General features: G+C 40.3%; 1 protein-coding gene across 3 annotated transcripts in view; it reads left to right on the top strand.

The window, feature by feature from the left end:
- CEP120 (centrosomal protein 120) overlaps positions 1-23,822 on the top strand; it is an 82,914-nt gene that overhangs the window by 21,272 nt on the left and 37,820 nt on the right. For all 3 annotated transcript variants that reach the window (XM_080805104.1, XM_080805103.1, XM_080805102.1), the window contains exons 6-15: positions 6,772-6,920; positions 10,743-10,940; positions 13,336-13,563; positions 14,818-15,034; positions 16,134-16,311; positions 19,354-19,503; positions 20,253-20,435; positions 22,837-22,933; positions 23,033-23,185; positions 23,708-23,797. In XM_080805104.1, the coding sequence (XP_080661230.1) occupies positions 6,772-6,920; positions 10,743-10,940; positions 13,336-13,563; positions 14,818-15,034; positions 16,134-16,311; positions 19,354-19,503; positions 20,253-20,435; positions 22,837-22,933; positions 23,033-23,185; positions 23,708-23,797 (1,643 nt within the window). The remainder of the gene's footprint in view (positions 1-6,771; positions 6,921-10,742; positions 10,941-13,335; positions 13,564-14,817; positions 15,035-16,133; positions 16,312-19,353; positions 19,504-20,252; positions 20,436-22,836; positions 22,934-23,032; positions 23,186-23,707; positions 23,798-23,822) is intronic.

Genomic DNA, 23,822 nt, shown 5'->3' with positions numbered 1-23,822 from the left:
TATTCAGGTTGTCTGTTTCTTCCTGATTCAGTTCTGGGAGTTTATAGGTTTCCAGGAAGGCATCCATTTCGTCTGGGTTGCTTAACGTATTGGCATATAGCTGTTGATAATAATTTCTGATGATTATTTCTGTTTCCTTTGTATTTGTCATGATCTCTCCCTTTTCATTCATAATTTTATTAATTTGGGTCCTTCTCTCTTTTCTTTTGGATTCATTTGGCCAGTGGTTTATCTATCTTATTGATTCTTTCAAAAAACCAGCTTCCAGTTTCGTTGATGTGTTCTACTGTATCTCTAGTTTCTATCTAACTAATCTCTGCTCTAATCTTGATTATTTCCCTTCTTGTGTGTGTGGTTGGCTTAGTTTGTTGTTGATTTTCCAGTTCTCTAAGGTGTAAAGAAAGCTGGTGTATTTTGGATTTTTCAGTTTTTCTGAGTGAGGTTGGATGGCTATGTAGTCCCCCTTTGGACCACCTTTGCCGTATCCCATAGGTTTTGGACCGATTTGTCTTCATTCTCATTGGTTTCCATGAATTGTTTAAGTTCTTCTTTGATTTCCTGGTTGATCCAAACATTCTTAAGCAAGGTGGTCTTTAGCTTCTAGGTGTTTGAATTCCTTCCAAGCTTTTTCTTGTGGTTGAGTTCCAGTTTCAAAGTTTTGTGGTCTGAGAATATGCAGGGAATAATCTCAGTCTCTTGGTATTGGTTGAGTCCTGATTTGTTACCCAGTATGTGGTCTATTCTGGAGAAAGTTCTGTGTGCACTGGAGAAGAATGAGTATTCTGTTTTTTAGGGTAGAATGTTCTGTATATATCTATGAGGTCTATCTGGTCCAATGTGTCATTTAATGCTCTTGTTTCTTTATTGATTTTCTGCTTGGGTGATCTGTCCATTACTGAAAGTGGCATGTTAAGATCCCCTACCGTTAATGTATTCATATCAATGTGACTCTTTATCTTGATTAACACTTGTCGTATGTAGTTGGCTGTTCCTATATATATGCCCCCTATATTGGGGGCATAAATATTTACAATTGTTAGATCTTCTTGGTGGGTAGACCCTTTAAGAATGATTTAGCGCCCTTCTTATCTCTTGACTATAGTCTTTAGTTTAAAATCTAATTGATCCGATATGAGAATCGTTACCCAGCATTCTTTTGAGGCCCATTGGCATGAAAGATGCTTCTCCATTCCTTTACTTCCCGTCTAGATGTATCTTTAGGTTACAAACGTGTTTCTTATAGACAGCATATGGACGGGTCTGTCGTTTTATCCAGTCTGCAACCCTGTGCTGTTTTATGGGAGTGTTTAGGCCATTCACATTGAGAATGATTATTGAAAGACACGTTTTTATTGACATCATGTTCCCTGTGAAGTCCTTGTTTCTATAGATTGTCTCTGTAAATTTCTGTTCTCAGTCAGTCTTGGGTTCTTTCTTCTTTTATAGCCCCTCCCCCCACCTTAATATTACTTGTAGCGCTCACTTGGTGGTCACATCCTCTTCCGGTCTTGGAAGCTCTTTATCTCTCCATCCATTTTGAATGTCAGTCTTGCTGGATAAAGTATTCTTGGCTGCATGTTCTTCTCATTTAGTGCCCTGAATATGTCTTGCCAGCCCTTTCTGGCTTGCCAAGTTTCTGTGGACAGGTCTGACGTTATTCTGATGGACCTTCCTCTACGTAAGGAATCTTCCCCCTAGCTGCCCTCAGAAACAGTTGTCTAAAATTACGATTCGTCAGTCTCACAATCAAGTGCCTCGAGGTCTTTCTAGATTGGTTATCTTGGGGCGGGAGGTGATCTTTCAGCCTCTAGGACAGAAACGTAGGTTCCATTCCTCAGATTGGGAAAATTTTCATCCAAAATTTGTTCAGCTCTATCTTCTAGTCCTCTCTCTTTCTCCACCCCATCAGGGGTCCCAGTAATTCTGATGTTGGAACGTTTCATAGGGTCATTTATTTCCCTAACTCTGTTTTCATGGCTTCTAAGCAGTTTCTTTCAGGCCTCCTCCTGATCCTTTTTCTCTGTCAGTTTGTCCTCTAGATCACTAGTTCTGTCTTTTGCCTTGGTTACCCTAGCTGTTAGAGTATTTAGATTAGATTGGATCTTATTGATAGTATTTTTAAATTCTTCCCAGGCGGCTTTCACTTCTGCCATTAGAGAGTCTATGTTGTCACTAATGGTTTTCTCCAACCTAGCCTTTGCCTGGATAATTCTTACCCTGAATTCCCTTTCTGACACACTGTTTATGTCCATATCCAATAATTCTGATGGAGAGGGCACAGTCTCTGAATTTTCCCTCTGTTGGGTGTTCCTCCTCCTAGTCATTTTGGTGAGAGGTGGTTGAGGGGATGTGTAGCTGAATGTATCAACTGTGGTGCAGGCAAGGTGCGCTCTGGAATGCTTCTGAGCAATCGGGAGTCACCACCAAAAAGGAAAAAGAAAAAAGAGAGTGAGAAAGAGAAAGAGGAAAAAAAAGAGAAGACCCAGGCAGAATGGGCCCCAAAGGTAAGATTTATAAGGTATACAAACAAAAACAGACAAAGAAAAAGACCGACAAAAGTAAGTGAGGAAAGAAAAAGAACCCAGCCAAAATGATCCCCAAGGATAAGATTTATATAATAGCAGAACAAAAACAAATACACAGAAACACTGGCAGAAGAAAAAGATGGGAGGGTGGCTATAAATCTTCGATGTGGATGAGGAATTCTTACTGGGTGTATCTTGATATCTTTGTTAAAGGACTCAACTTTCTAGAGATGAAGAGAGATTAAAACTGGTTTATATATAGGGTAGTATTGATTAGTGAAAGAGGATTACTTTGAAGCTTATATGTATATGTATATTAAAAATAGAAAAGGAAAAAACACAGGTACGTGTATGAAAAAAGTTCAAGTTAAGAGGTTATTATGGAATATGTTGTATTAATCCTCTGTTTGCAATGGTAAGTAGGTTAAAAAATTAAAAAGAACAAGAATAGTGAGAACGAATTAAAAATAAAAGTTGTATCTGTGAAATATACAGGTTTTAGGGCAATACCAGGAGCTTAACATACCGTTTTCCCCTGATATTGGGGTTTTACAGTTTTATGGGGACCCTGTAGTGGTTGTCTTCCCGTTCTTTTGGCTTGTCTTTTGGGAGAGGGGCCTGCCGCATTGTTTTTCAGTCAGATTTGCTTGGGTTGAGTCCTCCTGCCCCCTATCAAGGGGCTGGGCTCTGTGGAAACCAGTTTTTCAGGCTTTTGTTCTCTGGAGGTTTTGGTTTTTGGTGGCTTTTTGGTTTAGTGGAAAGCAAACTGCACCCAGACGTCCATCTCAGAGAGAAGCCTCAGTCTGCTCCCTTCTGGGTGGTTCAGAGCACACAGACTCCCCCTCTGCAAACTCCATGAACCGTGCAACCTCAGTGGAGGCGGTGCAAGTCCCCAGCCACTGTCTCAGGGGTCGCCCCAAGCACCCGCTTGTCTCTGCACCCCTGTGCCTCTAAAACCGCAAGTGATATTGGTCCAGGGAGTCTGCTTCCGTTGGTTGCCTTTGCTGGGGCTGATTCTGGGGTCCAGACTTGATGGTTGCCCAGGTTGCTGCTAAGGGATCCCGACCAGAGATCGTGCTGAGTTCCTTCAGGCCCGGGCTGGGGAGTGGGTCAGACCCTGTTTGCATAGTGCATGCAGAGCCCAAAAGGCTGTACTTCTAGGGAGCGTAGGCTGGCGCCGTCACCAGACTCCCTCTTGTGGGGGCGGGAGTGCGCCCAGCCTAGCAGTGGTGCAAGCTACACAATGCGGGGGAGCTCAAGCAACCAGAAACGGGAGGCTCCGCCGCACTCTCTCTGGCACCAGTGGTTGCCGGCGGTGGCCGTCCTGGGTCCGTGGGCCTAGGCCTGTGCCCGTGACTGCCTGAATCCACCAGTTGCCCTTAAGATCTTTTGCTCTTTTTGAGTGCTTTTAACCAGACTCCAAGTTAATGCTGGTCCCCAATCACAGGGCACTTTCGTATGGGGTATTACTTTCCAATGGGTCGCTTCTGGTGGCTCCCTCCCCCTTCTGTTTATCCTCTGGTATCAGTCTGAGCATTCCCACTCTGCTTTACCTCCCCATGGTGTCTTCTGCCCCTGTAGATATCCATAAGTGTATAATCCTATGTCTCAGGCTGATTTCATGGTTTTCAGGGTGTTCTGGTAAATAATTAGCTCACTTTAGGGCTCTAGTTGAAACAGAGTCTCCTACTTCTCCGCCATCTTGCCCCCCCTTTGAGTATCCTTTTAATGTCCGTGGAATCTGTAGCGATGTCTCTTCTTTTATTTCTGATAATAATTTGTGTTTTCTCTCCTTTTCTCTTAGTTACATTGGCAAAATGCTTAATGGTTTGATAGATGTTTTTAGAGAGCTAGCTTTTGGTTTCTGTGATTTTCTTCATTGATTTCCTGTTTCCATTTCATTGATTTAAGCTCTAGTTTTTATTATTTCTCTCCCTCTGCTGGCTTTGAACTTAATTTGCAAAATTTTGCTGCCATTTTTTCTGTTTTCCTGAGATAGAAACCTAGTTTTTTTTGTTGTTGTTGTTTTGCTTTTTAATATGCCTTGTAATTTTTTGTTGCAAGGTGGACATGATATACTGGGTAAAAAGAAAATAGGCCTTCAGTAACATAGAGGGAAGGTGTGGGGAGAGGGGAACCTTTCTGTAGTCCATGACTGAGTCTCAGCTCTGGGTGAGCCTGTCCCCCTGCACCGTTTCAGCTTGTCTGATAATAGATGTACGTTGTACATCTTTGGCATGAATATCACAGATGTGATGCTCTGTTGTTCTCATTTCATCTTTGCAGGTGGCATGTAATTTGGATTTGCCTCATTACTGATGATAAAATGATTCTCATTTTGATCACTTGATTAAGGTATAGTGTGTATCTGTTCTCAACTGTAAATTACAATTTTCTTAGGGAATTGATATTTTGTGACTCATTATTAAGAAATTGTCAAAGTACTCATTCCTTAAACCTTCAATTTAGTTTTTTTTTTTTAATGGGTTAAAATATTTATCATTGTTTGTCCCAGATTTGTGCCAGGGGAACCCCTTCAAGGTGCTTCTGTTTTCTTTAGCCTGTCTCCATAATTCTTTGCACTTGCTCTTGGTTTCTGGCATAGGAAGATGGTACAGGCTGATGTCCTTTCCTGTCTAGGCCTGGATTCAGCTGTTTGTTCAGGGAGCCCTGCTTCCTTACAAGAAAGGGTCTAGGTGCAAGGTATGCCTGTTGCTATTGGGGTGTTCTGCTGCCAGGGCCTTCTAATGAAAAAAGTGAGGGATTTGGTTTATGTAGGTATACATAAACACACATACATGAACATGGGTATACATGCCTTTATATCTGTTTATCCGTACATTTAGTGAACCATGTACATTCACACTGACACCTTCAGTCCTTCCAGTCTTATAGGAGGTTTATCCTTGTTCTCGTCCCTTTAACTTTAACTTGTGTCTGTAACTCCTTGGCACCAGAGACCTGTCATAGTTACTCTTCTCATTTTTAAGCTCTGCTGACATTACTATTTTGTGGATGTCTTTAATTAAAGTGATTGTCAGATGCTTTACTTTCACTTTTTAATTTGATCTTCTAAACAACATTATAAAAGCTTTGCAGAGCAAAAAATGGAAACAGGAAGAAATCCTACAGGTTCTCCATAAAACTGGTAAATGGCAGAATTGGGATTGGAACCTCGGTCTATGTTACTGGAACATCTGTGTGCTTAACTGTTTGGCTGTATTTAGCCAGTGCTGTAGGAAGTTCATTTCTTCAGGGGTAACCCTGCATGCTGCCTTCCCCCTATCAGAGTCCGAGCTGTCTTTCCAGCTGCCTGACTGCTTGGGGGAACCATTTGGTTTTAAGCTCCTTTTCAAGCCAAAGGTATAATTTCTCAGGCTGCAAAATAGGAATCTGGAGAGGATTGCTTATTGATGGGGGATGCATATCTCTCAGGTATGCATTATATCACTTCTCGTCCCAAAATTGTTTCATGCTCTCCTCTTAATCTTGGAAAATGACCCCAGCGTTAGAGTGTGGCATGTAGGGAGTCTGTCATCGGGCCTCGACCCCGCATCTTCCTGCCTGTCGGTCCTCACCTTGTGAGCCAGCACGCCACCCCCCTCACCCCCCTACCTCTCCCACCGCGTGCTTTCTCTTCCCAGGCTGTGTATTCCAGTTCCTTCTGCCTAGTACACTGTTTCCTACTCCCTTATTCTCCGTTCATTCCCTTTTCTCTTCTTAGCCACGCTGGGCTGATGGTTCAGTCCCTGGTTTAGATTCACTTCCTGGGGTGCCTGGGTGGTTCAGTGGGTAGAGCCTCTGTCTTTGGTTCAGGTCATGGTCTCGGGGTCCTGGGATCGAGCCCCGCATCAGGCTCTCTGCACAGCGGGTAGCCTGCTTCCTCCTCTCTGCCTGACTCTCTGCCTACTTGTGATCCCTGTCAAATAAATAAATAAAATATTTAAAAAAAAAAAGATTCACTTCCTTCGGAAAACCTATGGGGTCTCTTCTCTGCAGTTTGTTCAATTTTAAAATGTTACCGTATTTCAGCCTAGAAGGGAAATGGTGGTTAAAATAGCTTCTTGGGAGAGAGTGTTTAAAAAGAAAAAAAAGAAAGAAAGAAAAAGAAAAGAGAAATTTACTGAGGTACTGAGTGTATCCATGAAAACTCTCCAGCAAAATACAAAGCGTAAACGGCTTTCAAAATCTTACAGTGGTTTATGGCAAACTGTAATGTAGTTGCATTGTGGTTTTCCCCATAAAGTACCTGCCAGCCTGTCTGGACTTGACCCCAAGGACATTGTGGTGGTGCTAAATGAGGAGGGAGGCTACCATCAGATCGGCCCAGCAGAGTACTGCTCTGACTCCTTCATTATGTCGGTGACCATAGCCTTCGCCACCCAGTTGGAGCAGGTGAGACTTTCCCTCTGATGAGGGATTCACAATGAACCGAAAACATTGATTTTTATTATTTATGTTTTTTTTTAAGATTTTACTTATTTGTCAGAGAGAGACTGCACACAAGCACAAGTAGGGGGACTGGCAGGCAGAAGGAGAAGCAACAGCTCCACAGCTGAGGAGCACAGAACTTGGGAGATAGACCACTGACAATGTGAACAGTCCTGGTCTCTCTCCAGGAACATACTTAATCCCTTGAGGTTACCAGCTGTACAAGCAACCCCGGGAAGTAGTCTGGGGGAGAGTGCTCTGGGCCTGGTGGTCTCGGTGCCCTCAGCGAGGACAGCAAGGATAGCAGGGACACTCACATCCCATGCCAACATTGCCTTCTCACAAAATGAGCTGTCTTTCCATCGTTTTTCTCAAGATCCAGCCCAGTTTCTCAACATTATATTGGTCTATAGCAGCTGAAATAATTTCAAAAATAGAGAAAATGACTTATGACTTCAATTTTTACCGTTCTGTTAACTTCTTCAGAGGTACAAAGCTCCCGCAAGGTCTGCATTTATAAGTGAAATACCTGTTAGTGACCATATATGTGTACATGACTCGGAAGAGTGTCACGTAACGATTTTTCTCAGGAAATATTTAAAGTTTTTCATTCCAGATTCATGCTTTTGGCTTTCTCCATCAGTTTTTCTCTTTTTCTTCATAAAACCCTGGTTATGAATTGCTCCACCTTAATATGCTGTTCCTGCTGGGGGGAGGTCAGATGTCCACTGCCTTCATTAACCACATCAGGGTACATGTTAGATAATGAGGCCACTATATTTTTACTGTGTTATTAAGTAGATGCAAAGGCATTTTACATTACCACTTTAATTTTTTTCAACTCTCCTGGGTGGCATAGTTGTTCCTCATCATTTACTGTGTGTCCTTTTCTGTGGACCAGGGATTATGCTAACTACTGTGTTTAATCCTCCCACAACTTTAGGGGATTATTATTTTCATTTTCAAGATCAGGAAAGCATTTCTTAGGAAGGTTTTACAGCTAAGTAAAGGGCATGCGTATTTCTGGACATAGAGTCACTTCCCTTATTCTCTTGTTCCAGTATTACGCTTTCTTCCCTCTTACACAGTTTTGGAGTAAGGTGGATTGGCATGGGGCTTGCGTTCTCTCTGCTTGCTCACTACTTACTCCAGTTTAGGCACCGTAACCTTTCTGAGGCTTGAGTTTTCTCAGGAGTCGAGTAGCGATAATACCAACTTTCCATATAAGGATGAGGGATGAGATAATATAGCCAAAATGACTACCATGTAGTTTGTATGTATGAAGCTACATTTGTACAGTAAAAGCTTGTTGCGAGTAATTGACCTATTGAATCCACAACTAAAACAGCTCTTCGTAATACAAGGTGACTTACTGGGACCAGTCACTCCGTTTAGTTTTTAAAAACTCAAAAACCAGATTGATGACTGACCATTGGCTCTTTCTGCTAAAAAGGAAGCCGAACAGTTTTCTCTCAAGAGTAAACCAAACTAGTGTGGAATCCAGCAATGTCAATGCTAGGTGTGAATCAAAAGAACTGAAAGCAAGTGTACAAATAAAAACGTGCACAGCAATGTACTAAGCAGTATTCACGGTTTCCAAAAGGTGGAAACAACCCAACTGTCTGCCCCTGGATGAATGGATAAACCAAATGCATGTCCGTACAATGGAATATTACGGAACAGGGTGCTGACAGGTGCTGCAGTGTGGGCAGACATCGAACGCATGCCAAGTGAAAGAAGCTGGACACACAAGGCCACCTGATGTGTGCTTGCGTTTATATGAAATAGACTAGCATAGGTGAATCCAGAGAGACCCAAAGCAGATGGGTGCTTTTCTGGGGCTGGAGGAGAGAGGGAATGGAGACTGCTTCATGGGTGCGGTGTTTGTCCTGGGAATGATGAGAGCCTTCTGGAACCAGATGTGACCAGTGCACGCACAGCCTTATGAATGTACTCAGTGTTACTGAGGTGCATGCTTTGTAATCGTTAAAATGGCACATTTTCTGTTACGTGTATTTTACAATAATGAAAAAACACAAAAAATTGAGCCCAGTAATCTAGTCATCTTTTGATATTGTTTCCTTTTTTCATTATGTATAGACAAGCCAAGGGTTTTATAAATCAGCCATTTAGTTTTTTCCTCAAGCTAGTGAGAAAGGTAGTGTGAGAAAGCACCAAGCAACAAATAAAGGTAAGAAATAATACCTTTTCAGGTGCTCCTCAGTGACTCAGGACATGTGCTGTCCTGTTGTAAAACAGAGGAGTGAGTTAGGAGCAGGAGGACTGGGTGGTTAGAATCTTGCATTGCTCCTTTTCTTAATATTGAATGTTGAAGGTTAAAAAAAATTACTTTCCAAATACATAGATGTTAAAGGATTTTTGAAAGAATCGCTTCTTAGTGGGAATTAACTTAAAATTAAATATACTGTAAAATATTAAGGGCCATCTTTAGTTCTTAAAATTTTTTTTTGTTTTCTATGATGGAAGAAACAAAAGTCTTGTCTAATTAAACTCTGAAACAGTCACCGGTAAGGATACTATATTTTTGCCTCAGATTTTCCTGAGCACAGCTCAGCTGTGCACAGCTGACTCTGTGCTGGGTGGTGGAGTTGTCCAATTGAACAAGTATTCTCTCTTCCAATCCTTCCAACAAGCCTAAAAGAAACGGAGGTACAGAGCAAAAGAGTAGTTTGTCCAAAGCTTCACAGTAACCCATGGATGGAACCAGAATTGGGGGCTTAATCCAGAATCTGCGCTTAACAATTGTAGGTATAGAAGGGCTGGCTCTCTCTAGATAGATCTACTCGACTAAAACCTACTCAAATACAGTTGAATGTATGGGGTTCAAGTAAGCATTTACTTCACATACAAAAATATACTTTGTATGAAACAAGAGCCATTGAATATCTACTGTGTTATTTCACACAAGACTAGTGACTGTTGAATGTGGGGCTATTTTATTCTAAGTGGTTAATTCTTTTATTGTCACGAACTCTACAAGCTGTCCTGTAACTCTGCTTGGCCTAAAAGGATGTCTTAGGTAACTGTCATGTCAGGATACAGTTTATTTAACAGCCCTGTTGTGTGATCACTAGGGTATATTCAAAACCCATCGATGAACACAACCACTGTCTTTTTAACAGTATGCTAGTGAGCACTTAGTCTGTTAGATGACTCTGTATTGTATTGGCCAAGAATCCACGTCTTTGCCATACGTGGCTATAAAAGTACGAACTTTGCGAAGTAACACTCCCATTAAAGCAAGTATCTTTTTGCAACTATTAATTTATATGTTTCCCAGTTTGGACAGATTGGCTAGAAAGCGTTTTTTGCGAAGGCCTGGGCTAAGGTGTTACATTTAGTAGTCTGGATTACGGTTGTTTAAAACCCTTCTGTTAGGAATGAAGAGGGTGGCAGAGTGAGAATAAGATGAAATAAGGTAAATGGAAATAAAGAAAGCTCAGTTTAAAAATACTTGACCACTTCCTTCTAAAACAACTTCCATGTACTCGTTCATGGGTCAGTTGAATGAAAAGTAAACTTGAAAACAACAGAAATCTCTAAAAATATTTTAGTCTCTGGGCTTTTCTAAAGTAAGCCTTGAAAAATTAAACCAATCATTTGGTTGTAATTTTCAGAGATGTAGGAATTCTGAGTGAATAACTTGAAGACTTAGAAGTTTAAAAAATCAGCATTTTAGCAGATATCTTAGAGTTTGTCAGACATGCGTAAGCATGTATAGTGGTTTACAAATTAATACTCTCTTCTTTTTCCTTGAATGTTTAGTTAATTCCATGTACCATGAAGCTTCCAGAAAGACAGCCTGAATTTTTCTTTTACTATTCTTTGCTGGGAAATGATGTTACAAATGAACCCTTCAATGATTTAATCAACCCAAATTTTGAGCCAGAGAGAGCATCCGTTCGAATACGTAGCAGCATAGAAATTCTTCGTGTTTACCTGGCTCTTCACTCTAAACTACAAGTAAGTATTGCAGAAAATTGCTTTTATTTTCTTTTAGTTTTGCTTTATTATTTATTTGTTTGTTTGTTTATTTTGATACAGAGAGACAGTGAGAGAGGGAACACAAACAGAGGGAGTGGGAGAGGGAGAAGCAGGCTTCCCACCAAGCAGGGTGCCTGATGTGGGGCTTGATCCCAGGACCGTGGGATCATGACCCAAGCTGAAGGCGGTTGCTTCAGGACTGAGCCATCCAGGCACTCCATTCTATTTTTTTTTTTTTTATTAGAGATGATTTTTTAAGCTTCAGAGAGGTACGTAAACTCCTATTTCAATAGCAAAGATGATCTCTCTGCCACATCTTTTAATTTTTTAGGAATTATCCTGATTTGTAAAGGCCTAGCATAACAGTTACTTCAGAATTTTAGGAGATTGACTTCTTTATCTAGTTACTATGAAAAGAGGTATATCACTTGTCAGTCTTTATAATTTAAAAAAAAAAATGGACCTGGAGTCTGAAGCTGTGGGCTCAGGGAAAATTTCATCATTAATTAGCGGGCATAGTAGCTATACACACACAGATCACATGCTGGAGAGTTCACAATTTATATACCTTATTGCTATTAAAAGCAAAGAAGTAACACAACTTCCTAGAGCCTGCCCTTGAGCTTAGTACTTTTGTAAAGTAATTTTACTGGACTCTCCTTGAAAGTAAACCTTACCTAGTGAAAATGACTGTTTTATTTATTTTTTATTACGTTTGCTTTTAATCAGACTGAAATGGCATAGTGAAATAAAGAATTAGTCCTCATTTGTGTAACGTGATCAGTCATGAGATTTTGCTTGCAAATTTAGGTGGGACATGGGAAGGGGGCATTAAGAAATTAGAGTAGAGGTAGGGTGTGCCTGGGTGGCTCAGTTGGTTAAGCTTATGCCTCTTGATTTCAGCACAGGGTGTGATCTCGGGCCGTGGATCGAGCCCTGCTTCAGACTCCACTCTCATGGACGCGTCTGCTTGAGGTTCTCTTTCCTCCTCCTCCTCCTCCCCTCAACCCATGCTCGCTCTCACTCCCTCTCTCTCTCTCTCAAATAAATAAATTTAAAAAAAAAAAAAAGAAATTATGGTAGAACTAAATTTTAGAGGTGGTTCTGCTAAACCCAAGAGACTAGCAAAATACTGTATAAAATGATGAACTGCGTTTTTTTCTACATTTCATCTTTTCACTAGTTTTTAGCTTTCCAAATCTCTCTTTTTTTTTTTTTTTTTTAAACTATCTCACGTACCAGTCTTTACAGAAGTAATGGCCTTTTTCTTAGTTTGGTTCTTATGGACATTTCAGTCCTAAAAGTCCTTACTCTCCAGCCTACCACCAACATCATACCTAATAACATTAAAACTAAGTGACAGGTCATTGCCAACATTGGAAGTAAAATAGTTTCCTATTGTGATTGCTTATTGTGCATGTGAATGCTGTTTGCCTATGTAGTAAGGTAAAATAAAAAAATACAAAACACAGTAGGTACCTCAATAGCCATTTTTTTCCCTGTGTGTTTTTTTTTTTTTCTTAAAAATTTTATTTATTTGACTGAGAGCACAAGCAGAGGGAGAAGGAGTCCTACATGGGGCTTGATCCCCAGATCCTGGGATCCTAACCTGAGCTGAGGACTGCTGCTTAACTGTGACTAAGCCACCCAGGTGTCCCCCTTTTTTATTTGTTTCAAAAGGGGGTAATGTTGAAGTTTTGATTAGCTATCCATGATAAATAGTTCAGTCCACCCAACAGGTATTCTATTTGTCCTTGTACTGGTAAACATTGTTTTATATATAGAATCTGAAAAGCAAGAGAAGAGAAAGAAACACTAAAGATGTTTTATGGGTGAAGGAAACAAAACTGTTTCAGGTTCTTTAGTTGCCAAATAGGGCCGGATCCACTAACTTATTTATCTTTTTAGAACTGTGTTTAAACTAATGTTGAGATGGAAATAGAAAAAAATGCATGCAGTATTAGTTTTCTGTTTGCATGCATGTATTCATGATATAATTTGTGAAACAGCACAGTAAAATGTGAAAGTAACCATAGCTCCTAAAAGAGAGAAGGGTGAAAATTTATGAGTATATAGTATTGAGAGAAAAAATGGAGGAGAATGGCTTTATTATTGAGTTCTTAATAAACTTTGTGCCTTATCAACAGTGTTAACCATCAAGTATAAGAATCTGTTAGACTCCGTGCTAAGCGTGAGTGCAGAGCTGGATGCGGGGCTGGATCCCATGACCCTGAGAGCATGACCTGAGCCAAATCCAAGAGTCGGATGCTCACTGACTGAGCCACCCAGGCGCCCTTAACTATCTGTTAAGTTTCTGTGTTTAGGAGACAGGAGAGAATATTAAGCCTGTTTTGATTTTTCTCTTTCACATTAGATTCATCTTTGCTGTGGAGACCAGTCACTTGGAAGTACAGAAGTACCCTTAACTGGACTCCTGAAAAAGGGGAGTACAGAAATCAACCAGCGTCCGGTCACAGTCGAGGGTGCTTTTATTCTTGACCCTCCAAACCGAGCCAAACAAAAGCTTGCGCCCATCCCTGTGGAGCTGGCCCCGACTGTCGGCGTGTCTGTGGCTCTGCAGAGAGAAGGCATAGACGCCCAGGCAAGTGGTGACCCTCCAGCCCCCTCCTCCAGCTTCTGTGGTGTCACTCAGGACTGCTCCTGAAAGTTGAACTTCCAAAGAGCTACCTTGCATAGGAAACTGTTATTATTAATTAGTGGCCTACGTTATACGATAACTTCCTTTCTGAAAAGTACCGTAGCTTCCCAGCTCTACTTCATTACGTATTTATACGGAGTCCGTGCGTGCAGTCTTTTTTTTTTTTTTTCTTAAAGATTTTATTTATTAGAGAGAGAGCACGAACAGGAGGGAGAGGCAGAGGGAGAGCAAAATGCAGACTCCCCGCTGAGTGCGGGGCTTGATCCTAAAACCTGGAGATCATGACCTGAGCTAAAGGCAGACGCTTAACTCACTGAGACACCAAGATGCCCCCTGCTCTTTTTTTATTTTATAAAGATTTATTTATTTTTAGAGAGGAGGGTGCAGAACGAGAAAATCTCAAGCAGACTCCCAGGTGCCCCCTTACTGTCTTCTCATTTAGTCGGAACCATTTCCCTCAACCCCAGCTCCTGGTCAGTCACTGCCAGAAAAGGAATCCTGGGAAAGAGAATGTCGTTAGACCTAGTTTCTGGGAATCTGTGTTGATGGTAGTGGTTTCAGTTGACTGCTGGAGCTAAGACAAAGTTCTTGGTTCATTGGTGCTTTATGGTCTTCATACTGTCTTTAGGCAACAGAGATCGGTATTTGTTCAGATGTATAAACATTTTTTTATTGTATATGATCAACTTTAGGGTACTGTTCTTTTGAGAAACTGATCTTTAGGTTATGAATCAAAGGTAGAAAAACTGAAGTGAGAGTTTAAGTATGTGCATGTACGTGGGTGTGTGTGTGTGTGTGCATATGTATATATTTTTAGAAGAAAGTTGAACAAAGGAGAGGCAGAAAATCAATTTAGATATGTTTTTGTTTGAGTAACAGGCCTCCATTGTGTTCATTGCCTTGGTAATAACCATTCCCAGGGACATCTGGCCTGACTTGTTATATCAAATATCCCTTCTTACCAGTTAGGATGCATTTTGGTGCTCAGCTCTGGATATCATATTTCCTTCCTGTTCATCTTCCTTTTTCTGGTCCTAGATGCTATAAGAAAATTTGCAAATTATGAAGAAAAATAGACTAGGAATATCCAAACTGGGAAAGGAAGCTTATATTTTTAAAAAAACAACGTCACATTTTTTGCTTAATTATGAAGGAAAGTGCTTTGCAAATTATACTTTATTTAAAAATTGTTTTTAGTCTTTAATTGAGTTAAAGACCCAGAATGAACATGAGCTACAGCATTCAAAGAAGCGAGTTTTAACTCCTATAAAAGAGAAGACACTCACTGGGCCAAAGTCACCAAGTGTGTCCCCTGTTCCACCTCAAAACCCATCACCTCCCACAAAAGATGATGCAACAGGAAGTGAAGCAGAAAGCTTGCAGTATGATAAGGACACAAAACCAAATCCAAAGGGTAAGATGTTCTTTTTACAGATATTCTAGGTGTACATTTTATAGCCATCTAATTAATGATTAAGAGAGTTTTCACAGTTTGTAAGTAAATGGTGAGCTTTTTTTTTTAAAGAGCCAATGATGCTTGGTGATGTAAAAAAAAAAAATTCAGTTTAAATTGAATTAAATTTAAATTGAGTTTATAACTTCATCATAGAATTTGCTAAAAGGTTAAGAGAATTTTTCTCTTACTTTTATTTTAGAAGCAATAGGTTATTCAGAAGAAATTACAGAAAATAGTTCTTTCGAACATATTTTTAACTAGTAAACTTAAACATTGTGAATTCATTGGAATTTGAGGGAGAAGAGCTTACTGCCTACGGCAGTCATCATTATACTCATTGTTTGATCGTACAGTTAAGGGAGAGACTCGGAATGATTTTACCTGGTTTTAAAAACTTTTCCCATCTGCTGCATGAGGGTCTGCAGTTGGATTTCGTAGTGTAAGTGTTTAGAGTAGTGGGGGATTATTAGCAGTGAAGGGTTAAGGTGCAGGTTCTCACTCGGTCATTGAATAACTGTAGGACTTGAACTACTTGCTAAACCTCTCTGGTCTGTAATAGGATTGCACTAGATAGCTCTTTCTGTTAGACTACATCATATGTGCCTAAAAAGCCAAAGCTACGTCTTAAAAAGTGATGTTGTTATTATCTGCCCTAAGCCTCAAGTACAACCCTTGAAATATTAAGTGTAGCTGCCTCTTGGAAAGAAGTTGGTGCCTACCAGGCTGAAGGCATACATCCCTGTGACAGTAGACAGTAGCATAAGCTTTTATGTTTTGCACGCTATGTGAGGAGTAAGCTCTTTTTTACATGGCTCTAAGATGGGAATGAAAGCCTCCCTCGTTTTGGGTAAGTTACTTTAAGAAGTTGATGGCTCAGTTCATATGTTCACGGAGGCAAGTGACCAAATTCCTTGCTTGAAGGTAAATGAGGTATCTTTTTTTTTTTTTAAAGTGCCATACTTAATGTAAAGGGAGATATCTGCAAGTGATGTAAATAACTTAAGAGAAACTTTTACCAAGTGGAATTTTTTCTTTGGAATTTTTGTGTTCATTCTAGCCGTCGGTCCTTCCATACCTGCTTCTGTGGCCCAGCCAGTGCCCGCATCCCATGCTTCAGAAACAGCCTCAGGACAGAAGATTGCTGTGCCAGCGACATCACATCATTTTTGCTTTTCGTTAGACTTAAGGAGTATCCATGATTTGGAAGTTGGTTTTCCAATCAACTGTATATTAAGGTGTGATCTGATTTTGTCCCCAAGTATTATTTTCTGAAGAGCGATGCCTTTCCTCTCTGGGAATTGCAGCAGGAGAACTCTGACCAGAGACATTCAAACAGTTGTTAAACCCCTGAACTGAAAAGGAGGCCAGGCTCTTTCATAATGACTGAACTTAAACCAGGGCGGCATTGGTGGTAGGAGAGCTAATATTAATTGTAGGTATTGATGACAGTTGACAGTTGATTCATGTTTCTTTGTAAAAAAAAAAAAAAAAAAAAAAAAAAAAAGTGACTCTTGAACTTAAAAGGTGTTGTTTCTAGAAAAAGTACCATAGATCAAAATAAGGGAAGTGTAGTATCTGACTTTTTTTTTTTTTAAAGATTTATTTATTTGTTTATTTGACAGAGATAGAGATCACAAGTAGGCAGAGAGGCAGGCAGAGAGAGAGGAGGAAGCAGGCTCCCTGCTGAGCAGAGAGCCCCATGCTGGGCTCGATCCCAGGACCCTGGGATCATGACCTGAGCTGAAGGCAGAGGCTTTAACCCACTGAGCCACCCAGGTGCCCCAGTATCTGACTTTTCTATAAAACTTTATTATAATGGGAGGTTGTAGTCTAATACCTACACTTGGTAACTGAGACTGTAAGAACCATACTTACAGAAGCACAAGTGGAATGTGTTCACCCCGTTCCATGTACAAAATTGAACTACATATATATTTCAGTCAGTTAAATGGTCTTACTCACTAGCTTGTTTTTTTTTAAGATTTTATTTATTTATTTGACACAGAGAGAGAGAGAGAGAGAGCGCGCGCACAAGCAGGGGGAGTGGCAGGCAGGCAGGCAGGCAGGCAGAGGGAAAGGGAGAAGCAGGTTCCCCGCCGAGCAAGGAGCCTGATGTGGGGCTCAGTCCCAGGACCCTGGGATCATGACCTGAGCTGAAGGCAGAGGCTTTAACCCACTGAGCCACCCAGGTGCCCTCACTAGCTTGTTTTTAATAATAATACATTTTCATCAACTTCCTGACTGAAATGTATATTAAATGTAATACAGTAATGTGTTTCAGTTTGGAGTATTTAGTTTTTCCTTATACATGTCTTTGGAGCAAGCATTAGCATTTCTCATAAAGTTGTTGCTCCTTATGTTTTTAAAATGTGAAAATCTTTTCTGTCATTTGGGATTGCCGTTGGCAGGAATGTCCACCACTACACAGTGCTCCCTGCTGGTATTAAGGCATACCTGCTTTGCCGATGCATAAATTAACTCATACTTGTATCTCATTTCTCAGTTGTTAGATTTTAATCAGGCTCTTTCCAAAATCCTCTGGACTTTGGTGTGAATAACGGACAGAATCAAAGGGACCCAACACTGAGTCTGACTGTGAATTCACAGAACAGGTGTCTCTGTATCACAGCTTGTTTTGCTTTTTGCCTCTTGTTAGAGGCCGAGAATCATTATGAAAATGTTAGTTGAAAGTGGAGGGCCAAAAAAAAAGGCTTATCTCTCACAAATAGCTTTTCTCAGAGGGTTTCTAGAACATCCCTTAAAATGATTTTTAGAAATAGAATTATTATTGACTTTCTACTTTACCTTTTTGTCTTTTTCCCTCTAATTTTTTAACTGAGATCTCTTTACTACTGCTGGTAGAGATTGTGACCTCAGGGTACTTAGAGATGTTGTTAGCCAGAGCATAGAAATACTGATACTCTGAAATTAAAAGCTGTGAGGGGGAAGCCTTGAACCAGCCCACTTAGTAGGCACTCGTTGTAGTTTTTGTGGTTCAGTCCTGTCCTGTGGGCCATCGTTGAATCATGAATACCAGTGTGCCTGATGTTAGGGGATTATGGGCCATGTAAACAAAGTGCTCAGCCTCGTGAAGAAGACAGATTGAGAAAGAAGTTAACACATGAGGGAGGCGAGAAGTCCAGTTGGCAAAGAAAAGGGGGAGAGTATCATAAACCAATAGTACAGTTAAGATTCACTTACACACCCTACATAGAATTCACTTGATGATAAGGGCCATTGGTTCTGTCTTGGAAGTCATTTTATGGCTTTTTAAAAAACACTTTACCTTTGAGTTTGAGAAATCTTATGGGTCTCGTGCTCTCATGAACTATCATGAAACTATAGTTGGCAACTGCATAATGGGATTTGTGAGATGACCTGATTTCAGTGATGTGTAATTATATATGAATTGAGTGCATGCACAGGATTCTTAGTTGTAGGAAAAGGAGTTTTCACTACTAGGCTTTTTAAGCCCCAGTTTTCCTAATGGATAACAAGATAGAAGATGAAATTTAAGTGAGCATTACATTGTCAATACAAAGTGAGTTCTGCAGTAGTCAGGCAGCCTCCCATTTAATCTGGTGCGGCTTCTGTGATGACAGGAAGAAAGACTTGTTACTCATTGACGCATCTGCTTTCATCCTTGATTTTCAAAGACTGAATGCCATGGGTCCACCCTTTTGGCGCTGATTAGGAGTTTTTTTTAGCCCAGAAACATCAAGACATTGTTGAATAAAGAAAATAAGTTTTGAAATTAAATTCAGCAGGTATTTCTTGAATGTTTATTATGTGTCCCAAACTGCTTATTTGTTCCTGGGACGGCACAGATAAAAAACATGGGACCCTGTGCCCTCAAGGAACTCCTAAACAAATAGCAGCTTGGTCTTTGTTTAGTGGCTTCATTGTCATTCCTAAATCTTAGTCTTACTTAGAATGTATCAAAATGATGCGCTCTTCCTTATTTGGTGTCATTGCCTTCAAAATACCAGAATTCTACTTCCCCAGAAGGTCATTCTAGGATCACTTGTAAAGCAGCTTTGGGAACTAGTGCTGTACACATAATGCTTTTCTCTAGAATTGCTACAATTTCTGTGTCAACACTGACAGTATTGGCAGTATTTTAAAGTTGGTGTTAGGACTAAAACCATCATGTATTTGTACCATCTACCAACTTTAAAAATTGTATTTGTTCGTTATATTCATAGTATATTTTTAAAAAACAGAATAAGTTTTATCTGTCAAATGTATCATAGGATTTTATTTTTCTTACATTCTAGGTACTCCTATCCATTCTTTGGTAGTGCAGCTCCCATTATGACTAATCCTCCCGTAGAAGTTCGCAAAAACATGGAGGTTTTTCTTCCACAGTCTTACTGTGCATTTGATTTTGCAACTCTCCCTCATCAGCTGCAGGATACCTTCTTAAGGTAATACGCATACAGTGCATATGCTCTGAAGTCATTCTGGAAAATTGATACCCTGTTAACAAGAGGAATTCCTGGAGTTTTAGACTCACAGCAGTCAGTGCGTTTGAAAACCTAGAAATAAAAAAAAAAAACCTAGAAATAAATGTGCTAAGAAGGTCGGTGACGTTTGTCCTTCTGCTGTCAAGTTTTAATGTAGTTATGGAGGCTCTTTGTAGATTTTCGTATCTTATTTGTCTTGATTTGGATGGAAGACCTGTGTTAATACAATCTATGAGTAAAGAAGAAACTCTGAAAAGTAGTCTTGTTTTTTTCATAATATGTGAAAATAAATATGAGCAAGCTGTTTACTTTTTATTCTTGCTTCACCAGTTGACTGTAGTGTATTACTTGCTTTTTCTGATTTGTCATCTGTATAAAATGGAGGTGTTAATGCAGCTGTCTGAATTGGATTTGTGAAGAAAAGTGAGATCAGAAACGTCTTCTTACTTTCTTAGGGTATCGCCATTCAAATTTGCATATTAATTTAAAGAGAAGAAGGAAGAATAAAAAAGAATAGTATTTGAAGGGTTTTCTTTATTGCACAGAAAGAGATGTTGAAAATGGGATAGTGTTTTCTGTTTGTTACCTATGGAATTGAGCCTTTCTGATCCAGGTAGCAAACCGTCTCTGAATCCATTCAGGAGACTCAAAGATGTCCGTGCCTTAGTTCAGAACTGTTAGTTACGAACACTGGTTTCTCTCTTCCGTAGGATTCCATTGCTGGTTGAATTATGGCACAAGGATAAAATGAGTAAAGATTTACTCCTGGGGATCGCCAGAATCCAGCTTTCTAACGTCCTGTCTTCAGAAAAAACTCGCTTTTTAGGTTCCACTGGTGAACAGTGTTGGCGTCAAACTTACAGTGAAAGTGTGCCTTTCATAGCCGCACAGGGGTAATGGACTTCCCAGAACTGGCCTTCCCTTGCCTTTTCTTCTCATTAACTGGCTACAGCCTTGTCCTTTCCTGTCATTTTTGTTCTCATATGGGGGCTATATTCTCCTTTGCTCTCTAGCCCTCTGTAGCTTTCGGGTACCACCATACCCTGTGATACTGTTAACATTCAGGCTCTTAAGTATTTCCCACCCCCTCTTAAGCCTGACAATTGTAAATTCTGGCCTTTTTTTTTTTCCTGTAAGTCAAGGTCATATTTATGATGCATTGTTACATTGTCTTGTATTGGGAGTGACTGTTGTTCTACTTGACAATATTTCAACTTTTGCTTTAATTCTAATTTCTGAGAATGTTACAAATGTTTGGCACTTTAAGAAGAGTATTGTTTTTCTGCCCTGGGCTTTATTGCCACAGTGAAAAACTGAAGTTCATATGTCTTCCACAAAAGACATCTTTTGAGTGAGCTTTTTAAATTTAGCAACAGAAGTTTAAATAAACTTGAACATTATATGTCACATACCTGGATTTTTGAAGCATAATTAGAATGTAGAAAGAAATCAGGGTCAATAAAAAGCTGTGGTCCTAAAAGTAGTGTTGAAATCCCTTCCCTTACTCTTCGCCGCCTCTAGTCACTTGCAGGGAGTGAAGAGTTGAGTAAAACTTTGACTTATTTGGAGGATCTGGGAACAGGTATTTTATAATGTCAGATATTCTGCTGAACTGAAAATTCTTCTAAAAATACCATTCTTGGGGCGCCTGGGTGGCTCAGTTGGTTAAGTGTCTGCCTTCGGCTCAGGTCATGATCCGGGAATCCTGGGGTGGAGCCCTGCATCGGGCTTCTTGCTCAGCGGGGAGCCTGCTGCTCCCTCTCACACTACCCCTGCTTGTGTTCCTTCTCCGGCTCTGTCAAATAAACAAAATTTTTTTTTTTTTCAAAAGATTTTATTTATTTATTTATTTATTTATTTGACAGGGAGAGAGCATAAGTAGGCAGAGAGGCAGGCGGAGAGAGAGGGGGAACCGGGCTCCCCGCTGAGCAGAGAGCCTGATGCGGGGCTCGATCCCAGGACCCTGAGATCATGACCTGTGCGGAAGGCAGAGGCTTAACCCACTGAGCCACCCACGCATCCCAAATAAACAGAATCTTAAAAAAAAAAAAAAAACCATTGTTTGGTCACATAAGTAGAAAATCATGAAAATAATCAGATCATTACTAGTTGTTTTAAATCTGTGGGTTATAAACATTAATTTTTTTTTAAAGATTTTATTTATTTATTTATTTGACAGAGATCACAAGAGGCAGGCAGAGAGAGAAGGGGGGAAAGCAGGCCTCCTGCGGAGCAGAGAGCCCGATGTGGGGCTCGATCCCAGGACCCTGGGACCATGACCCGAGCCGAAGGCAGAGGCTTTAACCCACTGAGCCACCCAGGCGCCCCTAAACATTAATTTTTATTGCCCTGCTCTGTAGGCAGAAAAGTTTTAGGTCACTTAGGTAAGACAGTGCTTCATTTTGCTTTATTCATGTCTTCTAAAGGCTATGAGATTAGAAGAAAATGTAAAAATCGATTATTAAAGGTTTGCATGTGTGGGTCCCATTCACTGAAGTTGTGTTTGACCAAGGATTTATGAACAGATAGATTTAGACAAAGCTACATTTCTTGTAGCCAAGATTGTATTCTCCTCTAACAGTTTTGTAAATGCTCCTAGTAGTTCTCTGATAGAGAAATCCTCATTGTAATAATTACATATAATTAACCAATTTTCAGGAATTATCCTGAAGCAACACTCACATCCAGTAAAAGATTTATGTATAAGTGCTTCATCCAAGGGAAAAGGTAGAATAAGAATTCAGGATAATCTTTATATAATCAAGATGAGGGAAACTGTTTTTTTCTTAATTTTACTATATAAATTCATTAGGATGTTGTATAGGTATTAAAGCATACATTGAGTTAATGTTGATGACCTCAGAAAAGTGCTCCAGGTGGAAATGGAGAGAGGGACAGAATGGTTTGATCTTAACATGCATGAGTGCGTGTCCCTCTGCACATGCAGAAAATGGAAGAGGGGAAGGAAATGAAAGCTCAGTAATGATTACCTACCAATTAGGTTTTTACATTTTCCTACATCTACAGTGTTAGAGGTCATTTTTAAATAAATGTGGGTATGTGCTAATTAGAGTGTTTATGCTCAAGTACGATCCTGTATGTGGAAGATCTTGATTGAAGCCTAGAGAACTACTGCAGTTGGAGTAGCGAGAGTGTCAGGTTTAAGAAATGTGACCGAAGGAAAAAAAAAAAAAAGAAATGTGACCGAGTCACTGTATAGCATTGGGGAAATAAAAGAAGAAATAATGGGAAAGGGTTTCCATGAATTTTAAGATATTTCTGATCCATCTGTAGGTCAAACAACAGGATAATGGACCTTTCTTACACAGTAACTCTCGAAGATTATGGACTCGTAAAAATGCGTGAGATCCTTGTCTCTGATTCGTCTCAGGTCAGTATCCCTGAAAATGAAACCTGACTCCTCACCGTGGATCTCTTGCACTGCGGGTGTGAGCGTGTGGGATTCATTTCATTTTCGTTCCGATGTCAGGGTTTATCTGCTGTGCAGCAGAAGCCACCTTCCGTTCCTCCGGCACCTTGTCCTTCAGAAGTCCAGACAGAGCCTCGAGAGACCTTAGAATACAAAGCTGCTCTGGAGCTGGAAATGTGGAAGGAGATGCAAGAAGACATTTTTGAAAATCAGGTGACTTTATCCACTGACTACATTGCTTTTCTTCTCTGTAAGGCTTTTCTCCCTCTGTCCATTGGGTACCCTACCCAGTCCCTCTGAATATCCAGAATGCTTTACTCTTACAGAAAAACAATAAAAAAGTACTCCATAAATGACAGCTGGGCAGAAACCATGCAGAAGAATTCCCCTAAACTTTCTCCATGACTCTGGGGCAGGATTCGGACTGAAGGTTAGAAAGCAAAGTTTGAATACTTGAACGTTTCCTTTAGTTTCAGGCCCTCGTGTAGCATTTCCTCCTGGAGCCTGGAATCATCCTTCTGGAAACAAGAGAGTTAGCAAACAGGTCTTATGTTAGCTTTATTCTCATATGGGCATTCCTTGCCTCAGGCCTTCCCTTTGTTTAGTTTAGGAATAAGAGAGAATCCTGGAAGAAACATAGTGGTGAACAGTATTAATTCTTTACCACAGAACGACTGATTTTTGTGCTGGAAATACTGACGTGTTTGCTGTGACTGTTTTGTCTTCCTCTTGTAGCTAAAGCAGAAGGAATTGGCTCATATGCAGGCTCTTGCAGAGGAATGGAAGAAAAGAGACCGAGAGAGAGAATCGCTTGTAAAGAAAAAGGTAATCACATCTGTAGACATCAAAG

Source organism: Martes martes, assembly GCF_963455335.1.
Source record: "Martes martes genome assembly, chromosome: 5".
Classification (NCBI taxonomy): Eukaryota; Metazoa; Chordata; class Mammalia; order Carnivora; family Mustelidae; genus Martes; species Martes martes.
Note: the sequence above shows the minus strand (reverse complement) of the source record. Positions and strands in the feature narration are given on the sequence as shown.